The following is a 27217-nucleotide window of genomic DNA, read 5'->3' as shown; positions in this document are numbered from 1 at the left end:
GGGGGGGAAGCGAGAGCGAGAGAGAGAGATAGAGAGGGAGGAGAGGAGAGGAGCGGCAGGGAGGGAGGGAGGGAGAGAGAGAGGGAGTCAGAGCAAAGTCCGCTATCAGCTGCTGAAGGCTGGACACACGAGCGGCGTGGGGGGCACTGATAGGGGGGGGAGACACACCGAGGGGACAGGGTGGGGGAGAGGAGACTCCCTCGTCGTCGTTGGGTGACGGAGGCACAGATGGGTGCGACGCTCCGCAGCTGAGCCACGGATCCAGCTGCTCGGTCCCCGCGCGCCACAGCTGGACGGGACGCGATCCTGCGAATGACACCTCGGCACCAGTGAGTTCCCGGCTTCCGTCACATCTCTTCCTCTCGTGCGCTCCACTGCTCTGTCGCTTGTTCTGTGTTCATTTCCGAGGCCCGAGCGTCGTCACATGTCCCCGTCCGTCACAGCATCTGTCGTCTGAAGGGAGAGAGAGAGAGAGAGAGAAACTTTTACAGCCCTCCAGGTTTTATCCTCATCCGCTGTGACCTGCTATCATTACCTGGACCGAGCAGCAGCACCTCCCTCGGGCTACGTGTGCTGAGCAGGGAACAGGAGCATGGGGTGTGACTTACTGTCACCTAGTTACAGCTGTGTGTTTGTGTGTGTGTTCGTGTGTGTGTGTGTGTGTGTGTGTGTGTACACCTCAGTCAAATGTGGGCTGTTTGCTTTGGTCAGTGAATAGAAGCCATTCAGACCTCATGCATTAGCCGTTGGTCCTGGAATAGACTGCACAGTGTGTGTGTGTGTGTGTGACTTGTTTTTCCTCTGCAGGGCTGCATGTTCCTGTCGCCTCTCTCTCTCTCTCTCTCTCATCCGCAAGCACAGAACACAATGAGCTCAAGTGCAAAACCCACAGCAAACACAGCCATGAGTAAGAGAAAGTAAATGTCGCACCAATGCTCCAGGAGCTCGAGGAGCTTCAGGAGGCCGAAACCAGAGCAGAGTGGAAAGTTGGGAGTGCCGGCACATTTCTACACACACCATCACACCTGAGGCGTTTTATATCTCAGCCCTGTCTCATCCCAGGGATGTGAGAGCAGACGGGGGTCCAGGTCATTCTCCCTCAGGTTGAAGTGTTGCCCGGCTGCTTGATGGATTCTGTGGGAGTTTAAACTCACAGCAGCCGACAAAGCGTTTCTGCACATTTTGGTCTCGAAGCCAAACGGGTTTCATGTGAGTGCTGCAGGGCCATGTGAGAGTTAACGTTCATTCTGTATCAAGCGCTCCATCACTCTCCCTCCTACACCTCTCTTCCTGTAACACTGTTTACTAGATGTCTATCTTCATGGCAGCGCAAATGCCAAAGGGGGGAAAGGGAAATGGAAGGAGGAGGAGGAGGAGGCGGAGGAGGAGGAGAAGGAGGAGGAGGGGGTGCATCCAATGCAAATCCTGACCTGCTGTGTGGCACAATGAACATGTTAACTCATTGTAGTGTTTTCCTTTCATTTAGAAAATACTATAAAAGTTGTGTTATCACTGTGTTTGATAAAGTAAAGTTGTGCGACACAGTTTGTCCAACACTTATTTCTGTCGGGGTCAAAATATGATTCGACTTATTTTTTAAAAAAAGCTCCTCAGATAATAACATTAATTTGGATATATAGTGTAAATGCATCATTTAGTCAATTCATTAATCAGATGATTGACAGACAAGTAATTGGAAACTATTAGACATTTGATTTATTGTTTAAAATCTAAACATTATCTTATTCAAACTTGATGAATATTTCATACTTTCCCATATTTTCTTTGTAGGTATGGCTAGGTGGACACCTGAAACCGTTTTCGTATGTTTTAACGACAATATGATCAATCAAGAATATCTATAATAAATAGGTGAATTGATTCTGAAAATAATCAATAATAACAAAAGTGTTATTATAGTTATCCTAGGCCTTCTTTTACAAATTGGTTTGTTATCTAATCATGAAACCATTTAGGCACTGAATGTTTAATTCTGTTGTGCTTTTCATCAACCAGTCATTTGAATTGCTTTATATAAAACATATGGTGAAATAACATCTTGACAAGATGATGTATAAACGAAATATAGAGCCTTAAATTGGAGTTTGTTTTAGATTTGTGGCAAATGGGAACCAAACGCTGCTTTATGAATATTTTTGCTCTCTATTAATTATGCTCTCTATTAGTTAACATCCAAAAATGATAATGATCTATAATAATGTGTTTCTCTGGTCACAAGCTTTTCAAATGCTGCATCTTTTTTCAACCCAATCACTCAAGTGTTTATTTCCCTGAACAGCTGCTGAGGAGACACTCATTCTTTCCTGTGCTCCTCCCGTCTGTGGCAGCCGGCACCATGCTCCCGCGTAACCTGCGAACAGGTGGCTATGACCTGCCGGGGGTGGACTCCAGCGACGTGCCTCTCATTGGCTACCGGCCTTTACCGCCTGACCATGGCACCCCGAGCCACCAATCAGGGAGGGGGGGCGGCAGCGATGAACTGGATACTTCCCAAGTGAGTGTTTCTTTCCTTCTGCCTCCATCTTTATTTCCTCTGGCCGGAGCTCACAGCTTCTTTCTGCGTTGGCAGTTTGTACTGGTATTGTTTTGGATACCGATCATCTGTGTGGTGAAGTGATGGAGATGCAGAGGGAATAGGGAGAGCGTTTCATTGGTCGAGGCCCCCCCCCCCCCCCGGCCTTTGCAGCTCACGGAGTTTAGAGCAGACTCCCTCCATGAAAACCTGCGAGCTGCATTCAGCTGCCAGTTTGTTTAATAAACAGCAGATGTGGTTGACTGGTTTTCAGGAAACCCAGAGAGAGACGGAGATGGTTTGTCTGTTTCCTGCTTTTCCACCACAAATTATAACCTAACATGTCCTCAGGTCACAGACACATGTTGTGGTTACTCGTCAAGCCAATGTTCCTAGTGTGCAGTGACTCACTCACAGTGAGGACAAAGGCCTATCTTGAGTGTCGGTACAGCTCCAAACGTGATAAACCGGATAATTTGCAAATGAAATGAGATTTGATAAAGTTAACACTCTGCAGGGGAGTTTTGCGGTGAGCGAGTTTCTCAGCCGAGAAGAAGAAACCTCGTTCAAAAGGAGAACTTGTGAAGGAGCCGAGTTTTCACTGCAAGAACCAGACAAAGTTAAATGGCTCCACCGTGTCAGTTTGCCTCAAACCAGTAGAGAGCAGATAATAGAGATGGAAAAAACACTGAACAAACATTACACAGTTGTGTTCTGTGCGTGGGATCATCGCCTAGTTTGATACTGTGGAGAAATTGTGGTGCATCTGCATATGGTTAGTTTGCAAAACCCCTTCAGACATTTTGCAAGAGGTTTCAGTTCATGAAAAGTAAAAAAAAAAAAAAAACTGTCACACGATTTAGAACCAGCTGATGCTAATGACACCAAAAATGTTGAAATAATATTTCGGGTTCAGTCGCGTTGGTCTAATTGATTTTTTCTACTGCATGCGCCTGTAAATCAGCAAAGATATTGGGTTTCATTTGAATTCAGATCCAAAAAACTAAGCTAACCTGACAAATTCAGGTTAGTTCATCTTTATTTTTTAATCTTCTTTGCTCCTATGAGCAGTTCAGACTTTTACAAACCTGGGAAACAATTAGCATCATCATCACTACACTCTGACGTCAGACAACAAACTAAAGAGAAGCAGCCATCATTGGTTGGCGTGATGCACGTGCTCAGTAATTCGGTCCAACCCCCCCGAGGTTCCCCTTCCCCCCTGAACTGAAGTTGAACTAAAACAGAGGAAGTTGGAAGGTTCATGATGCAGGTGGATTTCCCACGATCCTTCACCTCTGTTAATGTTTAGTGAGTTGTGGGGGGGGGTTTGCTAGAGCCTTATCACATCCTTCACTGACAGCTGCGGTGTTTATGTGAAGTTGTATTCTTCAGCTGTGGACAAGTTTCACTTCTTCTTCCTTGCGCGTGATAAGAAAAAACGCCAGAATAGCTGCATTTTCACTGAGTGATGAGAAGCGACTGACCCTGACTCTCCTGCTCCACTCACACACGACCTGCACGAGGGTTTGTCATCTTCACACCCGGGTGTTAGAAACTCCTCTCCGTCTAAAAACAGAATTCACACTCACTCCCTCAGAATGACTTCCTCCGTGGTCATGCCACAAGGCGGCCGCTGGACCTCGCGGTTAATTATCCATGTGGTGGGTAAGCTGGTCGATTGCAGCGTACACCTGCTCCCCCCCCCCCGGGGGTAAGCGGTATCCAGTATCACGGCCCGTCTCCGAGGACGCTCTGTCAAGTGGAATCCAATACGGCCGCTCGCTCATTCTTTAATGAGGCAAACGTGGGTCGTGTGAGCGAGGATGCGTGAAGGGACTCGGCTCAAGTGAACAACGAAGGTTTGTGATGGAGGAAACAGTGTGTGTGTTTTCAGGTTCACGTTTTCAAAAGGACTTTTAAGTTTTTTAAATAACAAGGTTTTTGGCTACTTACTCTGCGTTTCAGGGCCTGTTAGGATTTCACAACAGTGACTGGACAAATGTAGGTGATGGTTTCACGTCAGAATACTGTAACGTCATGTGCAGCTGCAGAAAAAGACCTTTTAACCCTTTTTATTCATGTAACCACAGCTATAGAGCATTACATTGACCCTAGAGAGTCCGAAAAGGCAAGTTGATAGGTTCAATAGACCAGATGAGGCCCAGTAGGTGGACCAGCTGTTGTGAAAAGGCTCCTTCAGCGTTGTGTTCACAACATGCAAGGGGAAAGTAGGTCAGTTCGTGGGGGTTGTGACATGTTTATGAAAACGTTTGAGCCCTTTGACATTTATCCTTTCCATGTTCTCGTCTTTGCTAAACGTGAAATGGAAACTACACAATCATAAATTTGGATAATAAAGCCTCATCAAGTTTTTATTGTCCGTCTATTAGTTGGTCTGTTTGACTTCCTGTGACACAGATGCAACCTCTTCTTCCATTTAACAGCAGCTATAGAAACACTGCATGACCATGAATACATATATTCTTACCACGTGGGCTGTGGCTGCTTTGAATCATTCGGGTCGATTAAGGTAAATCTCAATGAAAAGCTTTTTTATTCTTTTCAACGTGACAATGTTTAGTTAGAAGTCCGGTCCATAAAGAAATGCTTTTCCTGGTTTGGAGTGGTGGAACTCGACCGACCTGCACAGAAGCCTGACTCAGCTCCTCTGGGATGAAGTGGGACGCCAACCACCAGTGTCAGGTTCTGCCGTGTGAACTGTGCCAACGCAAATGTCCAAGTGGGAAGGAGGCAACGGGAATAGTAAGAATAGTAATTATGTTAAGAATGAGAAAACACAACTTGAAGGAGAAGCTCAAATCTTACTCAGGAGCTGCGACTGTCAGTTTGTCCTGTTGTAGAAACGCACGGACACAGATCCACCAGTGGTGATGTGGGGAAGGCAGGCGGGGGGGGGGGGGGGGGCAGGTTGCTGCGGCTGTGTGATGATCTAACGAGTGTTTCACACGGAGTCTGCTGATGATTGTTATCACCCAGCATCGGTGGCTGACCTCGCTAATGACGCCGAGGGGTGAGTGGGAGCAAATCCCTGCAGCCATGTTCCAACAGCTGGTGGAAAACACGTCTCGGAGGAGCGGAGGCGGCTCTAGCTGCATGTTAATGTCCATGTTTTCATTCCACATCCTCAACAGACTCAGATGTATGGGCCTTCTCCTGGTGGCCCACACACTGGCTGATTGCTTGGCTACTATACCCACTTCACTGTTGTAAATATAGAAACCAGAGGAGCAAGGTTAAGTCAGAATTTGCACATCACAGAGTCAACTATTCCCCATAAACATGCAGAACATCAATAGCCCGATGATATCTAACAGAGTAATCACATCCAAGGGGAGGATTTCTTCTCCTTTAAGGGGAATAGAGCAGCTTTGACCTCAATGCCACAGAGATTCACTTGAAAGGAGCAGATAACGGGCACCGGGGGATACATAGATGAAAGCGTGAGGAGAGGAGTAGAGAGAAAGATAGGAAGGAAGGGGTCGGGGTTGTGAACCACACACAAAAAAAAGAAAAAACACAATGGTTATCTTTAAATAAAGCTTCAGAAGATGTATTTATGACCCGTTGTTTGCTGCACGGACAGGGTTGTAAACAAGGGGCGTCAGTGGTGTGTATTTGTTCAGTCGAGGCTTTTTCATGGGTTTATTTCAGGATAGGGTTGGAACAGGTTGTTTTCTGAGACCGGGGGGGGGGGGGGGGGGTTCAAGATGGAGACCCAGCTTCCTGTTGGCTTTTCTGGTGCCCTTCTGTAGCTGGCGTCGTGGTTCAGGTGGAGAGGTGGACTCAGCCTCGACTTGTGATGGAGGGAGAAGGAGAAGAAAAGTAACTTCGCAACACGACAGCACGTCCTGCTTCCTGTGTTTGTCTCCACTTATTGTGCACTTCCTGCTTCTCGGGTGGGTGGCTGGCTGGGAGGGGGGGGGGGGGGGGGGGTGGCTGGTGTGGGGGAACCTTTAAGAAAGCGCAGCGCTGGGGGGCCCTGACAGAAGAGCCGGCAAACATAAACAAAACCAACAGTGGTTTCTGCTTAAAGAAAAATCACATGAGCTCCACAAACAAGAGCCACAGAGTCCTGCCTTATGAATAATAACTCGCCGCTGTGGCCTATAATCACGATCCTTATCCGGCAGCCTCTGAGGCGGCTGAACTCCAAATTACATGTCCTTTGAAAAATGTCTGCACAGAGGAGGCCGGTTGTTGCTGTGACCCAGATTCAGTCTGGTTTCACAAGGAAAAGCTCATAGACGCTCCACTAGCCGTGCTTTTTTATCTCATGTGTCCCAATAAAGCAGCTCTGCTCTCTGGAATAAGGAAAACAGAGCAACGGGATAGTTTCCCACAGGACCAGACATATAACAAGTTGATTAGAAACATGGATCAGATTAATTGATAATGGGAATGTTGCTCTGTCTCCTAAAATTTTGCTGAGATGTTGGCTTAACAATCAAAATAAGGAGCTAATGATAAATTGTGTGTTTGCAGCCGGTTCTACTCTCGAGTGGCCAAAAATACTAAATACTGCTTTAAACAATTCTTTTTACAGCCGGGGATGTTTGTTCGCTGACTAATGAGGAAAAATACTCTGCACACACACACACACACAGACACACACATCTTCAAATAGTCAACACGTCTTCACTCTGATGTCATTAAACAAACACAAGCTGTCTGATCCATCATTACTTCTTGTTATAAGACGACAGGAATCTTAAGCACGCGGCCAATGCTACTGAAATCGAAATGGAAAAAATTAAAGGAAGTGTTTCCGGCTTCTACCTGTCGTCAGACTGAGGCCTTCACGTCTAACTGTTGCTCTGCTTAGCGCTGCTTTAAACAGGATACTCAGCCAAACTGGTTTATCTGCAAGGGAAGGTCATCCGCCTGGCCAATGAGAGCAGGAGAGCAGAGAGGGGAGTTTGAGAGAGAAGGGGTATTGTTCTGGAAATAGCTGCAGGGCCTTTGTCTGTCAGTGGGTGTGTGTGTGTGTGTGTGTCTGTGTGCAGGCAAGAGCCCATGCATCCATCTACTGATGACAGCCTTTATTTTTGTATTTCAATGAGGATTTCATTATTAAGGCCTCTAAGGGTTACTGTGAATAAAAGTGACTCCCTGAAAAGGAGTGTTGTCCTATCAACACCAGCATATCCCTGTCTTTGTGTGTGTGTGCGTGAGTGTGTGTATATAATGGGTGTGCCAAGGTGATGCAGGCTCGGGGGGGGCCGGACTTAGCTCCTGCTTCAGGTGTGTCTTTGTGACACAGAGCCATAAAGTGTGAAGAGGCAGACGGTAAAGACATTAACGCACAGATCCAGGACGACTGTTAGTGGAAGAAGAAGTGAAGAAAGAACGAAACCAAAAAGGGAGAGAGAACGACAAATGAGAGAAAATGGGGAAAGTGAAAATGCCATGTCTAGCTTTATCGTGAAGATTTCCAGGAAGCTCAGGGTCCTGTCTGGACTTGCAGAGCGAAAGGTAACTCGCGTTTACTATTTAGTTTTTTTTTGCATTTTTCTCTCTGTGTGTGTGTGCGAGAGGTTATTTTTATAGGAAAGATGGAATAGCCGGCAAACAGAAAACAGCAGAGTTTGCACAGGTGGCTAGTTTAACAGGTTTGATGCACAGGCTGTATCCTATAGTCAGTGCAGGATCCTTTGTGAATGCCAGGAGCTGCTGCTGCTTGTTGTTGACCTTCGATCAAGCCAAGTCAGGGTAATTTGAAAGAGGCTAATAGAGCTGAACATGTGCTTATTACAGCTAATCACAGCCCAGGTGGGACGGGGAGAATACAGCAGTCCACAGGCCACAGCGGCCACTGCTCCCTTTACTCTACAGGCTCCTGCTGTGACCTTCTATTTGCATATGAGAGAGCTCACAAGTCAGTGCATGCTAAATGAATGAAAGGCAGATCATTAGTTTGTTGTTGGGTTTCAGTGTGTCTTTGTGTGTGTGTCTGTTTGTGTGTGTCTGTGTGTGCGTTCCCAAGGTGTTGCTGGTGTGTTTTTGCAGCTCGAACCTGTTGACTCACGACGAGTGAGAGAGAGATTTCACCAGACTCTCGGGATGACTCCACTCCGCTGTGTGTTTTTTTGCTCATGAATTATTAATCATGGAAAAAGAAGTCACGGCTAAGTGGCGTCAGCGTCGGGCGAAGTGTGACGTGACGGTGATCGCTGTTTGTCGTTCAACGCAGAAACCCGTGAACTGGATGTAAACACAAAAAATGTCCGCCCCGCCCGCGATAAGTCACGACACAGGAATGAAAACAAGTGTCATCCTCAACATTCTGTTGAAGGATGACAACTTTACTGTAACTTTACTGTAAGAACTATCCTTAGACGTGAGGTTTAAAACAACGTGAGGATTTCCACGGAGCTTGGGAGGATGAGGTGTGTGTCAGGGAACAGATCCAGACAAGAGCAGGATCCTAAACTCTGGGATATTTAGGGGACTGATATCTATGAGGGTGAAGTTTGGTGCTTGATTGAATTTAAAAAGGGACTGATGGGCCTCGGTGGAGGTTTGGGTTCTACTGAGTGTCAGTGTGTGCTGGTATCAGGTGGGAAGTGCAACAGTGATATTGTTTTTACACCAAAATCTGTATATACTGGTTATCTCACTAAAATGGCGGTTGATCTCCTTCACATCATTGGGAGTGAGCTGTGCCGACTCATTCAAAGGTTGGTGCTCATCTGTCTGAGCGTCCCTGTGAAACACTTCAGTTGGGAAGTGTGTGTTTTTAAAATACTTATTTTGAGGCTGCAACAGTGAGTCCAAGGTTTCTGGCTCAACAGCACTGCCATGGACAGGGGACAGGGGACAGGGGACAGGGGACAGGGGACAGGGGACAGGGGACAGGGCTGTTTACAGGGTTTGTTTGCCCCTGAGTGACAGAATTTACTTCATCCACCATGGTCGTCATGTTTATATCAATGCTGAACGGATCTGGAGTGGATGAAGAGTGTTATCCAGCCTGTGGATGAACTGCTGCATCTTTTACTCTGTCACACTAATGACAAAGGCCAAATGTTCTAGGGTTTGTTTGTGTCCTGTGCTAAAGGGGCTCACATCATTGTTTTCTCTTCTGATCCCTGTTAAAGTGCCATGAATCATCTGCTGCTTTGTGTAACGCTACTTTGTTGTGTGTCGATATGAAGCTGATGATAACACTTGAAAAATGCTTGTGTGTTGACTTTTTTAAGTAGTTTGAGGAAAGTTGTCGTTAAACAACATAACTAGATATTAAATAAGAACTCTACAATAAGTAGAATAAGTAGAATGTGAGTGCATCAGCTGAAACATTGAAATCCTGTGCAGGTTGCTCTAAAATACCACATATATCAATGTGTGGTTCAGCCCAAGTGGCCTGGTGGTTAACACACATTCTGTAACGTCCACAGTTTGATTCTCAGCCTGATGGGAACCTTTGCTGCGTCTCATTTATTTCCTGTTTGTCTCTGACTATCAACTCAACAGCCTGTTATTAATAACCTTGAGGGGACTATGGACTTCTGAAGTTTGTCATTAATGTTTGTCCGCGTCTCTTCCTCAGGCAGAGCCCTCACCGATGAAGACGACCTGGTACTGTCCTCTCGACCTGGTGAGTCTGACTCTGGAACACGCACGGGACACTGAGCCTGTTCGAGCCAACATGCTGTGTATGGAACAATAAACATCCGTTCTTTAAAGTATTCAGAGGTATATAATAAATATTGTATTAAAAAAATTGGCTTAAATCTTCACTGCAGCTAAACCAGGTAGGATGAACGCGTTTTTTAATGTTTCCTGCTGCACCATTGATTGTTTCTAAAAAGCTCTGAACACTACGCACACAAATAATAAAAAGTGAATATAATAGTTAATAAATTGGAAACATATTATGGAACAGTGTGAGGAGGACTCACTAATGACGAGGAAGAGTTCTGACAAAGCTGATTAACACAGAAGAGAGCAGACCATGACAAATGGGCAGGATAACAATGAGCACTGCACTGGTTACTGGTAACAGTGTCCTGGTTTCTCTGCAGTCCACTGTGCTGGAGGAAGAGGAGGATGGAGTCATCTACACCGTGGTGGTCAAGCAGCAGCATGTCGGCCCCACCAGTCCAGTGGTAAGACCTGCAGTCGGTGACAGATCGGAAGAAATCCTCACAGCAGCACCAACGTCAACTTCCTCTCTTTTTCCTTCCTCCAGTCACGGGTGTCTCGCTCCCAGTGTATGAAAGCAGGAACAGAGGAGAAGCTGGTGCTCCACCTCCTCCACTCCTTCGCTTTGGGAGACTCGTCCTTCATCACCATCTTCCTCTCCACCTATCGCTCCTTCACCTCCACGGAGAGAGTGCTGGAGATCCTCACCGACAGGTAACGAAGGGTTTCTCCTCTTAACGGCACGGGGGTTTGGGGTTTTTTGTCTGGTAAGGGGATTTTGTTTCTCCGGGAGGGTTTTAAAGAGACTCAAAAATCAATCTGAAAGCAGGTCCAGGTGCAGCGAGGCACCAGCTGACAGGATCCCGTCTCGGATGCAGTTCAGTTTGAAGCAGTGAAATCTCAGACGCATCCTGTCCAGGGGGAGTTTGGGTGAAGAGAGACAAAAAGCAATTTGAGAATTCTGTCCTGCTAATGTGGAGGAACATTTGGGCCTCAATCCAATCTGCCGGATATAAACTGAAATGTGTTCAGATGCATACTGAGGTAGAAAAAAGCGATGACATGAATAACCAACAAAATCCTGGTCTGAAGTCAGTGGTGCAGTTATTTCACTGTCATCTTTTAGGGGACAGTTTCCAGATATGCTCCCACACAGGCCGGGGTACAAACCGTCTGCTCATGTACAAAGTGAAACCATCTCCTGCACAAGTGAAGTCTCTCACCGGCAAATCCATTCTTATATGAGCAAAGCTGAAAGTACAACTGGATTATAGCCAACGGTTGATGGCACTTACTGGTTTATTACTGGTTTTGAGATGAAGTACAACCGTTTCAACCGGTGTGCCTGATGCAGCAAACATTTTTCTCCACCATTAAATTAACAGTCAGGGATTTGAAGGGGCCTTTAATGCAGGTGGTCCATGTGCTTACATCATCAGAAATGACCCTAAAGAGCTGCGGCTCTGTGAGAATTTGAATTTGATGTTAATATCAGTAAGTTATGTTTTTTTGCTAAATAGCGATAAAAACAAAGCACAAATGAGACTTGTAGAAATAAATACTTGAGTTTGGTTGTAGACCAAAGTATTGAAGATAAGAAATTAACTTGTTGCTTGAGAGCACATGAAAGTATAAAAATAGAATAAAATGAGCAATAAAATGAAAGAATAAAATAATAAAATACAGAGAATGTGTACATAATATACACTTATCACTACAGATGGGAAATGTGACTTGCAGATAAACTTACTTGGCTAAAGTGCAGTGGCACAGGAAGACTGCACAAGGATATAAAATGTATTTGTACTTTTTGTACATATATGCATGTGTGAACGTTATTTAAGGCAGGTACAACGTACAAATATACGATACAATTGGAGTCTGCAAAACTGATTATTCAGTGTACACATCATTTTCATTTTCAAAAGATGAACCGGTTTTAGTTTAACATTGAAATTTCTCTGGTCTAATAACAGCTAGATTAATGGCGTCGATAGATTTAGACACTTCTTCACATCGCAAGAAGCATCTTTGTGGTGATTTAAAAGAGCTGTAGCTGAGACTCTTTCTCAGCAAACACCACTCAGCAAAAAGAAGAAGCTCTTGGTTCTTTTATAAAGTCATAACAAGAGTTATTCATATGAAACACCTGTTTGGAAACTTTTCTGAAAGACACAACACAAAAGAGAATCAGCTTCATGCACTTAACTTCTTGGCAACAAGCTCAGGGAGCATTAAGATGCCAGCTTTGCTAAAAAGCATCTTTAGATAAACAGGCCATAAATACATTCATGGCAAAGCAGGAGAAATATTTATGACCCGACGCAGCAGGAGCACAAATCTGAAGCCGGGTGATACTTTGAAGCTTTTGTGATTCTGCTGTTCTGACTTTTTTCTTTTCTGCTCACAGATTGGAGAATCCACCAGGGGACAGCGAGCGGAGCCACATGAGACAGGCTTTCAACAAGTGAGCTTTTCAAAACGCTATTTAAAATCAAAGTGGAGCTTTTACACTGTGTCTGTTTATAGAGTGTGGATCTGTGAGCCAGAGCTGTGTCCTCTAAAGTCTGTTGTGCTTACTGCTCCTGGTTTGGGGGAAATGTTATTATAAAAAAAAGGCATATTTAATTTTTTTCTTATTTCAAATTTTGATGAAAATGTTAGATTCCACGTTATCAGAGTGAAATAAAATGCTCTGGGTTGTGAGAGGAAATGCTGAGACAGGAGATAATTCTCTTGAGCTAATGACAACTCACTCATTAATACCCAAAAAAACTTTTTAAATGCAGCTTCGAACAAGAGAAAGAAAGTTAAAGAAATAAGTGAAATTGTCTCAATAATATATATCTCTAACGTTCGCTAGTGTTTCATGCACAGAAATGTACCTAATTAAATTTACTTTAAAGATCTCACTTTAGTTGTACAGCACTTTTTATACAAGTTCGTGCAGTTCTACAATTGACTGATTAAATTTATTTTAAAAGCTATGATAACAGTTTAAAACAAAGGATAAAATATATAATTGAAAATAAAAGGTCCAAAATAATATAAACAAACAAGTAATTGAATAAAAGTTACAACAGATGCTGTAAACTTAACTTAATTCACAGATAAAGTAAATGTGGAGTGATCAGACATGTTATGGAGTAAAGAAGAAGAAGAAGTTAAACCCCAGTGTTGTCAACAAGTAGTGAATCAAGTCCGACCAATCGCATAATGTAGTTAAATCTGATCTAATGCTCGGTCAGTCTCTTTTCATTACAGGATATTATCTCACTAATATAATTCCTCATGTGCAGAGGCTGCACTTTGTACCAGGCCGACTTTCTGATGTGAATAAGAAGACTGTTTTTTTTATTGTGTCTGGTAAAAGCAGGCACTCTGTCATCGTCTGATAGAGGAAAACAATCTTGATCCTCCGCTTCCTCTGACTTATGGAACCTTCTCTAAGCTGCTTTTCTTGTCTAAGCCCCTTGACAACGTGATTTCTTTTTAGATGACCTGGAAAAATATCAATATTCTCCATCGATTCCCGTCTGCAACAGTTTGTTTATCCGCGTCCTGCGGCCGGGATTTGAACTAGAAACAGACCCAGGTCCTTTAAAAACCCCTCCCTCCATCAAAATGAGGAATTGCTCACCTCTGGTGTTTTCTCCCTCCGTCCTCTCAGGGCGGTGTGCACCGTGTTCAGAACATGGCTGACCGAGTTTCCCGAGGACTTCAAGACTTTGAAGGAGCCCTCTCGTCTGCTTCGACTGGCTCCCCTGCTCCCTCAGGACTCCTCCTCTGCGGCCGACCTCCGCGCTCGCCTCCTCCGGATCGCAGAGGAGCTCAGCGAGAGAGCCCTGCTCCCCGACACCCACAGAGGTCTGTGTTTCAACTGGGATGGAAATGACAGCGTTAAGGCCTCGATGGATGTGACATGCAGAAATATACTTGTTTTATCACTTCATCTGCTATGAAATCCAAAACTGAGGCTGCAAAAACAAACCTCCATGGTCTCCAGAGGATGAAGCAATAGTTGCTTTTCCAGTATCACAGTGACCAGGTCAAAGGTTTTCTTTTATCTAGTGAAAGACACACATCCTTGATTCCCAGACAATTAGTCATGATGATGACGGTGACAACTATTATCTAACAAAAGAGATCTGAGAGAAACTGCTGCACCTACAGGACATTTTTAGTAAATTTAACTTATGAGTCCTTTAATATTTTGCCTCAGGAGCCATCCATGGTTTCCAATGGCTTATTTTAACTGGGATTAGTTTGTAATGGTTTCTGAAAAAGGGAGAAATTATATACGATATGATGCCAAACTGTCTGCTTAAATTTAATCAACGTGCAGCAAATTACAAATAATAATGACCGTATAAAATTATAGAGAAACACAACAGTTCACTCAATTAGCAGCACCCCCCCCCCCCCCCGCAGCCATCTGCCTCGACCAGGGAAAAATAAGACATCACTTCCCTTAATGTCTGATTTTGTTCATTAAGATCCATTTCTTTTTCCTTGGGGAGGAGAACGCTCCATAAAGCACAGCACCGACACTTCCCCCAACTCATAACACAGCTTCCCACCAAGTTCCACGGAAAACTTTTCATTTGGTTTCAAACAAACAGACAACAAACAAACAGAACTAAACACTCACTCAAATATTGTCAATTTTACTGAGGGACGAGGCCTCCACCATGTGTCCGGCCTGCAGGCTTCTGTTCAGGGGGAGGGACTCAGGTGAGCTGACTTCCTGTTTAGATTCTGTAGGTGGAGCCTCAGGAAGCAGCAGGTGAGAGAGGGAGGAGCAACAGGAAGCAGGAGGTGAGGGAGGGAGGAGCAACAGGAAGCAGGAGGTGAGGGAGGGAGGAGCAACAAGAGGTGAGGGAGGGAGGAGCAACAGGAAGAAGGAGGTGAGGGAGGGAGGAGCAACAGGAGGTGAGGGAGGGAGGAGCAACCGGAAGCAGGAGGGTTGTTTCCACAGCCTACAAACTAAAGTACAGATGTGTTTCAGAATCTGTGATGAACTGTTTTTAAGTGAGCAGCTTCACTTCTTGCAGATCACAGCAGTATCCCCAGCTCTCCGCCTGACGCCTCCAAGTTTGAACCCACCAGCATCCTGGGGTTTCCTGCACCACTCATCGCGGAGCAGCTCACCAGGACAGAGACGGTGAGCGCACAGATGTTTTTTAAAGTGGCCCAAAGCAAAATATTGATAATTGATGGTAAAATTTACAATTCACAACTCGCTTTTTGAAATGATTGTGTTTATTCTGACAAGATACAGAAAACAATGTGTTTGCATGCAACTGCCTGCACCTGCATTTAAGATATTGAATAATAATAATATTCTTTATATTTATTTGTATAGCACCTTTCAAAATAGAGTTACAAGTTAAAAATGGAAAACATTTGAAAGCAGTTAGTCTATTTGAAGATTCCACAGCTTTCGAGCACGGATACTGAAAAACAAATGTTAAAAATGAGAAAAGTTATAAAAACAAGCTTAAATAAAACAATATAAGATTATTTAAAAATGACAGTGAGATGGAAACAAGGAGAAAACACACCTCTGTGTCTGTAAGAGAGATTTAAAAGAGGAGAAGGAGTTTGACCTTCACTCAGGACCTCAGGTTACAACCGGGCACGTCTGGTGTCAAAAGGTCTGAACTGAACTCGGGTGAATCTCAGAATCGGCCTCACGAGTTTGCAATAAAATCTTGAAATCAATCCAAAGCCGTCACAGGAACTAAACTCAGAGGAATAAGCTCTTTCAGTTCATTCTGTTGTTTATAGGTGAATATGCCGTCTCTCCCCAGGAGCTGTTTGTCCGCCTGGTGCCGTACCACTGCCTCGGCTCGCTGTGGTCTCAGAGGGACAAGAAGGGGAGGGAGGGCGTCTGCTGGTCCGTCCGGGCCACGGTGCGGCAGTTCAACAAGTTGGCCAACGCGGTGTTAGCGTCGTGCCTCTGCCCGACGACGCTGCGCAGCCAGCAGAGAGCGCGGCTGCTGGAGAAATGGATCAGCGTGGCAGAGGTGAGTGGAACAAAGAAAACCACAAGGTCACAGAAGTGATTCCACAAACATGTATTTGTACAAAGCGGGACTGAAACATGGGGGTTGGGGCTGAATTTAAAAAAGTGTCAGCCGGGGGTTTCAAGTCGTCCAAAACGCTCCACTGTGCATTTTCCTACAATAAACCAACTTAATCCCCGAAACCATAATCCTATTCCCGGCTGTGACTGTGCACACAGCGTCACAGAGTCACTGCTCGGCTTCTTATGCAACTCCACTTGTAATTTCACTTTAATAAAGACGATGATTTTTGATTTATGCTCTCTTTTCGGCAGCAGTAAACAAAATCGTCCTCCGCTCGAGGGCATCTGGAGGTTTTGATTTTTGAGGAATTATTGAAAATCAGCATTTTTTTCTCCTTTGAAGCTGGATGTGCACACACCGTCTCAAACGCCTTCAGGAGAATGTTCCCTGCATGAACACCGGCAATGTGCTGAGTCAGAGCAATCTGACCTGGAGGCGAACAGCTAGAATGTAAATCTGCTTAAGAAACCACAGCTTCCTACCAGAGGAAACGTGGATTAACTGAGTGTTTGTGTTCCTGCGCTCGATAATCAGCTTCTTTTAAAGAACCGAGCAGTGACAGGTCGGGCTCCCGTCCTCGGATCGGCTTTTATTCCTTTCAGAGCTTCACTCTCTGTGAACCCTGCTGCAGCCACTAATTCCTTTATGAAGCTGTGTTTGTCATCACGTGCACAAAAAAACACGCGCTCACACAGAATCCAGTTTCCAGTGAGATATCACCGGTCTGCTGCCAAAACGCAGAATACGCCTCTGGAATCCTTTGGAAAGAAAAACCCTCTTTAGCTGTATACATTATTCAGCACAAGAGGCCGATGCTGTAATTTAATACTCGCCAGAACTCAACCCCACAGGTGTTCTCACTTACATCGTGTGTATTCATCTGTGTGTGTGTGTCTGTGTGTGTGTGTGTGTGTGTGTGTGTGTGTGTGCTCAACAGGAGTGCCGAGGCAGAAAGAACTTCTCCTCGCTGTACGCCATCGTGTCCGCTCTGCAGAGTAACCCCATCCACCGGCTGAGGAAGACGTGGCAGGACACCGACAGGTCCGTGGATCAACTCGCTCTTTTTAACTCTGACAGAAAAATTAATTGTAATTGTTTCAAAGCGGAAACCTCATGAAAATCACAATTACAAAAGAGAGGGATGGTTAAATAAAACACCAAGTTAAACACAATAACTAAAAAAGACTAAGAATATTAAAGATATTAAGAAATAACGTGAACTAATATGTCCCAAATATACACTGTATTTTTTTTTACATTTTTATATAAGCTTGTCATACATTTGATATAGTTAATAATAAAAATTACTACAACTAATAATAATAACATTAAGCAGTTGCACCTTTATAAAAAAGTAAGGGCTGTACAGTAAAGGTTGCAGTTTTATCTGTTTATCAGAAAAACTATATCTTTTTTTTTTTAAAGTGGAAATAAATGTTTTTGAATGTTAATCTGGACCTGAAACAAGATTCAAGCAAAACTAATAACAGTTGACCCTATAAGTCCTTTTAGGAAGATGAATATAAGCTATAATAACAACAAAAAATAAGATCAGAATACATATATTAACAGAGCTGCCAGAATATAAAGCATCTTATTACAGTAAATGTTACGTGGGGTCAGAACCAGGAAAGTTTCTTTATAACTGAAACTGGTTTTGCGCTCGAGACATTTTCACAGAACAACTTTCAACCTCGTAAAGACGAAAATGTTTCTTTCCTTTAACTTAAAGGAGAACCTGTCTCTTCAGTAATGTCCTCCTCACAACATAAAGCCCGAGAAGACTCATGTGGCACTTTTAAATATGAATGTGGGCTTGCTGTAAATAAACTGCGTCTCTTTTCAGGGAGGTGGTGAAGAGATACGAGGAACTGTCAGAAATATTCTCCGAGAAGGACAACTACTCTCAGAGTCGAGAGCTCCTGAAGGAGGTGGGTTCACTGGAGATATGATCTGTACCCTTTTTGTTAAAGTGTCTGAAGTAAGAAGGGACATCGAGCTCTGACTGGTTTCACTTTTACTTTACTTCAATATTTTTAAAATAACTTTGATGTGAGAGTTTCACGCCTGGACAGATATTGTGTCATTTGACCGCTTGTGTTGCTTCATGATAAAAAAAATGACTGTTGGCCTGTGGGCTAGAGAAGAGGTTTCCCAGCATAGGCTGTAAATACAAATGGGCGACACATCTCTAGTTCCTATGTTCCTATATTCTAAAATTATGATATCAAGTAATCTTTAAAATGAGATTCTATGAAGCAGACCGGGCTCCACATTGCAGCCAGCCCCCAGCAGGAGGTGGAGATGCTTCAGCTTCACTTCAGGGGAGATGTCATGTCGTCCATCTTTGTATAAAGTCTGCTACCGGGTCCGACACGTCTAGGTTCCAGCCGTCGAGCCTCAAACTCCAGTACAGGAAAAACAAACTCATTGACTTTGACTAACATCTCACTATCATCCTCGACTGAGAGCAACATTCAACTGCTGGAGATTTAAAGACTCTCTCTTTAAAGACCGGAAAACCAGTTTAATCTGGTTGAGTAGTAACTGCCCTTATTCTGTCAACACTTTCCCTTCAGTGTGACGAGGCCCTTCTGAAGAAGTGCATTATATTTAGTTTACACTGTCAGTGAGTCGGGGGGGGGGGGGGGCAGGATTAGCTGTGTTTTGATTTGCTGTAATGATGCCGAGCGAGCATCAATACCTTTGCATTAGCTGTGATTCCTCCCCGATACGAAGGCCCCCGAAGGGATTCAACCAAACGCTCTCTCTCTCGACTCGACAGCGTCTCTCGCTCGCTCGTCTCTGATGCACAGAAAACACCATCGCCTTCTGTTTGCCCTTTGATTTTCTTCTTCTTCTTCTTCTTCTGCACAACCACCCGCTTCCCCCTTCATCTCAGGGCCTGTGTTCAGAAGTGAGTGACGAGCAGACAGGCTGCGAGATGAACGATTCTAATCAAAGTTGGAGGAGAGGAAGTGATTCAGGGGCTCTGTCATCCGAGCGGTTGACAGTGTAATAACACTTTATTATAGCGTGGTTATGACGGACTGTCTTCTCGGCTAATGTCGAGTTGCTTTGACAGATCTGCAGACTGAGCAGTGTTGAAGCACCATTATTAATGCTATAAAAATTAATCATAAAGTAATTCATGCTCAGAGTGCTGGCACTGACAGAAGTGGGTTTTTCCATAGACATATTGGTATCAGCTTTTATGTTTGCTGACAGGCGCTGATTTGAAATTGTTTCTTTTACAGAATGAAAAATGCTGGGAAAATGTGCAATTGTGTTTTATTTCATGAAATAATATCTATATTTTTTAATACAAGTTATATATATTCGGTTTTATTTGTTTTTTCTTTCTTTTTTTATATTTTTCAAATCAAGTTTAAGGTTAAGCTGTAAATTATCAAAACTCAGCTTCACATTTCTTTGGCATAAAGGTACATATATATATATATATATATATATATTCTTCTTAAACGCTGGTATCAGTGATCAAATGAATTAAACTGCTGTTTTTCAAATTAAAGAATGAACTTTGACCTGCAGACGTTCTCTTGCTCTTGTTTTGCAGGAGGGAACCTCAAAGTTTGCCAACACGGACAACAGGCTGAACAACAGACATTTTAATAAGGTGAGCCGAGAGGAAATTAGAACTGATCCAGGTTGAGCTTCCAGGGAGGCCGGCTTGTTTGTGGAAGGTCACGGGGTCAAAGATAATTAACTTCCAGAACAACTTGAAAAACCAAAGACTGCTGTAAACAGTCGTAATAGTACACGTCTCTGGAACAGGCTCCTTCTGGCCACAGTTTAACATTTGTGAATTATTCCGAGCGTCGAGTCGGATGGTTTTCAATCAGATATTTCAGATGATGTCACAGAGGAGCATCTTTAAACGATCCCACTGTTTCTCAATGAGACAAAACCTTAAGATCTTCAAACACATGAAAAAGATCAATTTCCATGAAGTGAGCCGCTCGTGTTTGGTGTGAATACCAAACATTTTCGCCTGAAGGATTGTTCACCCTCTCTGGGATATTTGGAAATGATGTAAGAGGCTGTAAAAGTTAGGGGACAAAGATATAGTGTAATGTCTTTAGAGACAGGATCTGTATTTGTATGGCTCATAAAGGGGCGGACGTGAGTTTTATTGTGTATAGTTCACACTCTGCTGTGCAAACTTCTAGTATGACGCTAACCTGCAAGTAGTTTTTCCGATTTAGAGCCTGAACAATACTGTAATTTTGGGGCTGATACCATCATTATTTTCTGATATATCTATATCAGCGGATTTTCCTTACATTATATATATATATATATATATGTATATATGTATACACCGCAGGTTGGAAGATTTTGGTCCATTACTTTACTTGCTCTCTTTATTGAGTAGTAGATGTTTGTAGTCTAAACCTTTGGGACTGATGCCGATGGAGTAAAAAAACTAAAACCTTATATTTGAATGTATATTTGTATTTTCACAATTTCAAATTTATCCCAAGCATCTTTTTCTGCATTTTGTTCTTTGAAAAAAAAGTTTTCATATCAGCACATATTGGTCCTAATGCACATCTGTGACTGGACGACAACGGCTGATTCACCATCTGGGCTCAAGTTAAAGCTGTGATGCTTTTCTCTTAGATTAATAATGGATTACATCCTTGGAAATAGTGTCTACCTAAAAAATTCAGACATGGATAGTGATGTCTGTTCTGCTGAGCGCGGCTGGATCCCTGGTGTGATGGAGGCTTGTGAGAGGGATGGACCAGCGTGCAGCAGCAGAGTGGAGCACAGAGCTTTTTACTACGTGGACAGAAATCTCTTGGGAACTGACGAAAAACCCTTTTTTCTTTGTTGTTGCTCTGACACAGTCCACTGCCATGGGCACCGTGCCCTACCTGGGCCTCTTCCTCACAGACCTCACCATGCTGGACACCGCGGTCAAAGACAGGCTCGACGTAAGTTCCTCTCGTCTCTGTCGGACGAACCCTGGAAGCTACTCTGTCTTTTACAGTCAAACTTAAATATCCTGTCACTTCCTTTGCAGAATGGCTACATCAACTTCGACAAAAGGAGAAGGGTGAGTGTTGCAATACGTCGTACGCTGAAATATAAAGGTCAGAAGTTTAATACACCATCTATTCTCATGCTCTTAAAATGAACAGAGCTGAAAACGTAGCTGATGCTTTGATAATGAACAGTTTTCAACAAGTGAAGCAGCTAAAATAAGCTTCTGGGTATAAAAAGAGTTTAACAGTAGGAGTGGAAGCACCCTGATAAAAAAACTGTGAGAAGAGATAGAGCAGGGATGGTTTTACAGTGAGAGCAGATCAGAGCGACACTTAACGTGTGGTTGTTGTTTTATATATTTTTCTTGTTTTTGCAGGAGTTTGAGGTTTTGGCTCAAATCCGCCTCCTGCAGTCCTCCTGCAAAAACTGTGTGTTCAGCACGGACGAGTCCTTCATGCGCTGGTATCACAGTGTCCCTGCACTAAACGAGGAGGAGAGGTAAACATACATCAGGGGCATGCACTCAGTCTTACTGCTCTCATTGGAATCAATACATTGGTTGTGAAGATACCTATCGTTAATTCTGACGATCTCTATCAGTTACAGACTGTCCAATGAGATCGAAGCACCATGTGAGCCGAGTCCACGCGGCTCCACTCCGACAGTCATCATCACACAGTGTCCAGAGTGAGAACCTGCTCACACACACACACAAACACACACTGACACACACAGAGTGGATGGAAGAAATTACATTAAACAACCTAAACAACCTAAATCCACCTAAACAGCTGGATTTAGGTTGTTTGATAATGGGCCTAATAAGTATAGCCAGTCACACACATATTTAATTTACTGTACATGTCGTGAGTAGTTTTAAAACAGTTATTACTAGATGTGCATTCTGAATATATCTGATTGCACTTAAAAAACGTTCCCGTGTTACAAACCGGAGGCGTGGGTTTTGAAAGACGTGGGGGTTTACCAGGCAGCAGCAGTCCAGGGACAGGCCCTACTGCATTGCATCATGGGGATTATGACGGTTTTTGGGGCTTGATTTGTTTTAGTATATCAGGACATATCAACATTCTGCTGGATCGATGTCCCTCACAAGTCCACCATATTTCAAATCAAGCAGAATTACAAACCACAGAAAAAAACATTTTGGAATTAGCGCTTGAATTATTGGTTGATTGATTAATAAATCATTATTTCCAGCCTTAATTTGACAGTTTGTGATTTTCCTGTTGTCGACAGTCTGAGCCGCTCGCGGACGAGTCTGGCGGGCGACAGCGACAGCCTCTTCGACTTCCCCTCGCCCGTCAATAACCTGCTATCAAAATTCACAAAGGTAAAATGTCTTACTCTGCCTGCTTTGGTCTCTGAGGATTAGGTTCTCATTGGTTCTTATTGGATTCTAGAGGCCATGTATGAGATAGGTGTAGAACGGAAGGAGTAAAAAAAGAGGGGAGGGGGATGTGACACAGGTTTATGTAACATGAGAAGTGGAAAGACGGCAATTTGAAAGGTAAACAGAGAGTTAATGGCCCCGATGCAAATCTCCATGAGGGCTCAGGTTCAGTTTCTCTGCTGCTTCCGTCTATTTTCCTCAGAAACCAATAGGAAGAGTTTAAATTAACTCAGAAGCGAGCAGCAGTGGAATCAACACGTAAACCTGCCCGGTCGTTAGTCTCCAGAAACAATCCTCACTAAAGTTTTGTTCTGTTGCAGCACATGAGATCTCCATCTGTGTCCTGTCTGGATGTGGAAACGTCCCCTCCCACCGCCGAGTCCACCCCCGACACCCTGACTCCATCCACGCCCACAAAGTCCCACCGCCGATCGGCCTCCTGCGGCAACAACCCCCCCAACCAGGTTCAAGGCTCCGGGCCAGACATGCGGATCATCAGGATCGGGATGGACCTGCACGATGGAAACATGTACCGAAGCATTCTGGTAGGAGCTCCGGGTGTTTGGTTCTGATTGACAGCGGCGGCCATGACACTGTTAAGACGATGCGTCAGGGTCCGGTTCTGATCACTATCATTACGGGATCCTCGCTGCACTTATCAGCCAGGATCCAGTAATGATAGTGATCAGAACCGGACCCTGGGGATAAGACGCAGGATGTTGTTAGTGCAAATCAAGCTGTCCTAGACTCACAGTTGTTTATCTCCCCCTCCCCCCTCAGGTTACGAGCAATGACAAGACCCCCACTGTGATCAGCTCTGCCTTAGAGAAGCACAATCAGGACCCCAAACAGACGGCCAAGTACGAGCTGATCCAGCTCCTGCCCGACGCAAAAGGTAAAGATGGAAAACATTTCCACTGTGGCAACAGAAAAACCACTGCACTCCTCCCACAGCACTGTTAGAAACTCATGTTGGAAATGTAGGTTGTGTTTCTCTAGACCAGTTCTTTGTTGTTTATAAGTGAAGCACCGGCTTAAACAGCCATGTGGAGAGTAAATCATCACCTTTGCAAACAAGGGGAGGATTTCCAATGTGGAATGGGTCGTCCACTAACCAGAAAGTCGGTAGTTTGAACCCTGGCTCCTCCAGTTTGCAAGTTTCCCTCGTTTCCCTGTCGTCCTTGGAGCGAGACACTACGAGCCCTTGATCTCAGAGCCCATCCGCTATTGTCTGACCATGAATTAGCCTCTGGGGACAATGACCAATATGTTGGGGCTTCCGGTGTAGACACAAGATGTCCGAGCCAAGACCTACAACACGAGACACAACAATGGAGTTGAAGTCGAGACACAACATGGACACCGATGCCTCTTGTAGGCGTTTTAAGTCCAGACCACATTTTTCCCTTATCTCTATTAACAGCCATCTCCATTCGAACGCAGATAAGAGAAGACGGTAGCAGCTGCATTTCAGTCAATGTGTTTCGGCTCTTTGTTTCTCAACAGGGAAGATTTACCTGCAGGCAACCAAAACCTGCTGAAGCATGATGGGTAAAAATAGAAATGGAGCCCCATATTCCACCGTTCATATCTTGCATGTAACTTGTACTGTTAGTGTCTCTGTTGGCACCCTTCAGGACGTGACACGACGGTGCTTTGTTCTAGTTTGGAGTCAATCATGGTCTAATTTAGTAAATACCAGTGTGATGGAGAAACAGGAGAGAGGATTTATAGGACAGTAGCAGTAGAGAAATTACAAGAAACAAGTATAAAAGTACATGCAACAAAGTTCCCCTCCAACACATGATCCACAACGTCTCTACCACCAGAACCCACCTTGCATTGTCACTTCTCGAGTACCGATGGTATCAGAAGCTCTATTGAATTTTCTGTGTGTTTATTTCTTGATGCAGAACTGGTCATCCCCGCCACAGGAAACGTCTTCTACGCCATGACATCATCCAGCGTTGACTTCCTGTTGAGGAGGAAAGGCGGGAACACTCCTCTTGGCTCACATCCGATCAGCACCGAGACGAGCGCCACGTTTCCTCGAATCAAGGCCAAGGGGAGGAGGCTGGTCAGGACTCTGTTTTGACGTCAGATCTTTGTCCACGGTGAACTTTTCGCTTGTCGCCCCCTGACAAACACCCGGGGGGGGGGGGGGGAATCTCTCAATAACGTGGCCTTCTCTGTGCAAACACAAAAAAACTACACATGCCTTTATCCCATACGCCTCTTCAACCAAAGCACAGAGACCAAGTTCCTCTGACGTTTCAGAACCTCCTGCTGCTGAAGGTCGAGTCTTTCTTCTTTCCGAACATTATGCATTTCTGATTCACATCCAGAGGAGGAGCGGCGGAGGCCTTTCAGTGAGTGCTCCTGGTGCTGGCTCTGGACTCCCAGTCAGGTGGCACTTAAAGCATTTCTTTCTTCTTTGCTCATTCCAACTCAATGAATAAGATCTATTCTAATTAACACCGAGAAATCCCTGGTTGTTGTCTGCCTCCGCTGTGAGGGATGTTTCCCCATCGTTAGAGGAAGAGTTAATTGGTCTGTCTGCGATCACCCAGGAGGCCGTCGAAGGATTTAAGACTGTTTTATTTGTGGAGGAAGAATTATAATGAAATCTTAACACGCAGAACTCGTCAGATCTGGTTCTGGGAAGCAGCACGAAAACAGGAAGACGCACGAATGGAAAACCAGATGTAATGTTAATGCATCTTTGTAGCAAAGCACTGGAGGTGGTCATAGGAGACACGTATATATGTTTTGTATATTTATATATTTTGTACGTCTGTGTGATGTCGACGTTGTGTTTACACTGGCAAGAAGCTCGATATGTCCAAAAACTGGCAAGTCACCAGTTCATCAAGGAATCTGTTATTTAAACTGGTCAGCAAATCAACACAGTGGGTGATTGGGCAGATATGGATTTCAGCTTCAAACCTTAAAACGGCATCAATCCCTGTTTTTCTATTACACTGATTGTTTGAGTATTGATATTGTGAAGGTGAAGCTCGAAGCTTCAGAACACTACGGAGCAAACAGACAGTGAACAAGTCAAACATCCAGCCAGAGACTTTCTGCCAGAATTCACAGGTTGTGTCCGAAATCACTCACTGATCAGTCCGCCATTTTGTAGTGGTGCACTCATTGTTTCCCACAATGCATTGCGCTGGTGGTAGAGAGACGGAAATTGTCGTATAAATGTAAATAGAAGCAGATCAGCACAGCACAAAGTGTGGGACACAAATTTATTTCTACATTTAAAAAGGATAGTTTAAAGGTTTTTTTTTTTAACCTTTAAGTATTAATGCCAAGTGTAAAATGAAGGTTTAAATTTACATTGATATTTTCCACCAGCCTATGTTGTTATAATCCCGCGATAACGGCGAGATAATCAGCACCAAGTAGTGTCCGAAAGTAGGGAACAGTGAATGAGTGGGTGATTTCAGACACAACCATAGACTCTATACAAAGATGGCCGACACGACAAATCCCCAAAAGTGAAGCCGAAATCTGTCTCTGTGTCAGAGTCTCCTTCAAATGCGGCAGAGACTGTAACAGAGATATTTTGGCTTCGCTTGTGGATAGTGGGAGGAGGTGGAGACACGGCGTCCATCTTTACATCCAGTCTATGCTAGAGACCAAACAAGAGCTAAAAGAAGCGTTCATCATTTGGACAGAAAAAGTGTTGGCAGCTGCTAGCCAAAACAAATTTAAAGGCAATAAAATGATAAAATGATTATTTTTGATATATTTCTGCCCCCTAGTGGCCAAACATTTAATGGCTATTACTACAACTTGCAGCTCTTTCAAAATTAGTGGCTTCGCTTCCCAGTTGAGGACAATGATGAAAGTCAAACTAAAAGATACAACTGGTTTCCCACCAGCTCAGCAGGATCCATCTTGATTCCTGTTTCCGTGCAGCACAACGCCTCAGCTCTTCTTTCATGTCGTGAGTCGACTTCATCGCAGGTTTATAACGCTCAACCTCAAACGTCCACACAAGTCTTGTGACCTCTGGTCGCCGCGCTCCCCTGCTCGGTGCTGGTGACGCCTGTTGTACATCGGCCGAGGCACTAGCATGGCTGGACCAGGGAGAGGATTCTGGGTAATAATAATGGATGACGTGTGCTAGCGTTTAATGCTACGCTATACTGATTGTTTTCTGTGCCTTTTTCCAGAAGGGTGCTCACCTTTGCCCCATGTTTGCATTAGAATGTATGCAGCACATGCGGCGGACACGCGGTCGCCTCCAGTGCTGCGTCGTCTCACATCAAAGCTATTTATGCACTACATACAGGATGTCCTATTTTTGTGGTAATAAATTTACTTTTATATGAATTCATTGCTTTGGACTGATTTTTGCTGGGACACATTAAAAGGGTTCAATAGAGACTTATATCTCAGCGCTGCGGAGCATCACATTAAAAGAATTCAAACTGTCGACACATGTCATATTCTGTGACACTTCTATTTTTTCTCATGGATAAGGAA

At 44.2% G+C, this 27217-nt stretch overlaps 1 protein-coding gene across 2 annotated transcripts; it reads left to right on the top strand.

Annotated features, from left to right (window-relative positions):
* The first annotated feature begins 185 nt into the window (after positions 1-185).
* Positions 186-27064, top strand: rgl2 (ral guanine nucleotide dissociation stimulator-like 2). Of its 2 annotated transcripts, XM_053432711.1 has the most exons (20): positions 186-329; positions 2300-2515; positions 10107-10154; positions 10582-10665; positions 10749-10915; positions 12612-12668; positions 13872-14068; positions 15256-15365; positions 16015-16230; positions 17231-17334; positions 18140-18224; positions 19871-19930; positions 21168-21254; positions 21344-21376; positions 21683-21804; positions 21907-21993; positions 22564-22657; positions 23038-23262; positions 23498-23612; positions 24631-27064. In XM_053432711.1, the coding sequence occupies exons 2-20, from the start codon at positions 2357-2359 to the stop codon at positions 24810-24812; spliced, it is 2232 nt and encodes a 743-aa protein (XP_053288686.1). In that variant the 5' UTR covers positions 186-329; positions 2300-2356; the 3' UTR covers positions 24813-27064. The 2 variants fall into 2 exon arrangements, with proteins under 2 accessions (XP_053288686.1, XP_053288687.1); XM_053432712.1 differs by lacking the exons at positions 186-329; positions 2300-2515 and adding an exon at positions 7306-8029.
* Positions 27065-27217: the final 153 nt, after the last annotated feature.

The sequence above is a fragment of the Pleuronectes platessa genome, chromosome 10, assembly GCF_947347685.1.
Source record: "Pleuronectes platessa chromosome 10, fPlePla1.1, whole genome shotgun sequence".
NCBI lineage: Eukaryota > Metazoa > Chordata > Actinopteri > Pleuronectiformes > Pleuronectidae > Pleuronectes > Pleuronectes platessa.
Note: the sequence above shows the minus strand (reverse complement) of the source record. Positions and strands in the feature narration are given on the sequence as shown.

Bases quoted from the DNA above. Each gene is read 5' to 3' on its own strand.
- rgl2 (XM_053432711.1), top strand. From the start codon at position 2,357: ATGCTCCCGCGTAACCTGCGAACAGGTGGCTATGACCTGCCGGGGGTG. The intron at 19,931-21,167 runs GTGAGCCGAGAG...GCTCTGACACAG, and splicing joins ACAACAGACATTTTAATAAG to TCCACTGCCATGGGCACCGT. The intron at 21,255-21,343 runs GTAAGTTCCTCT...CTTCCTTTGCAG, and splicing joins CGGTCAAAGACAGGCTCGAC to AATGGCTACATCAACTTCGA.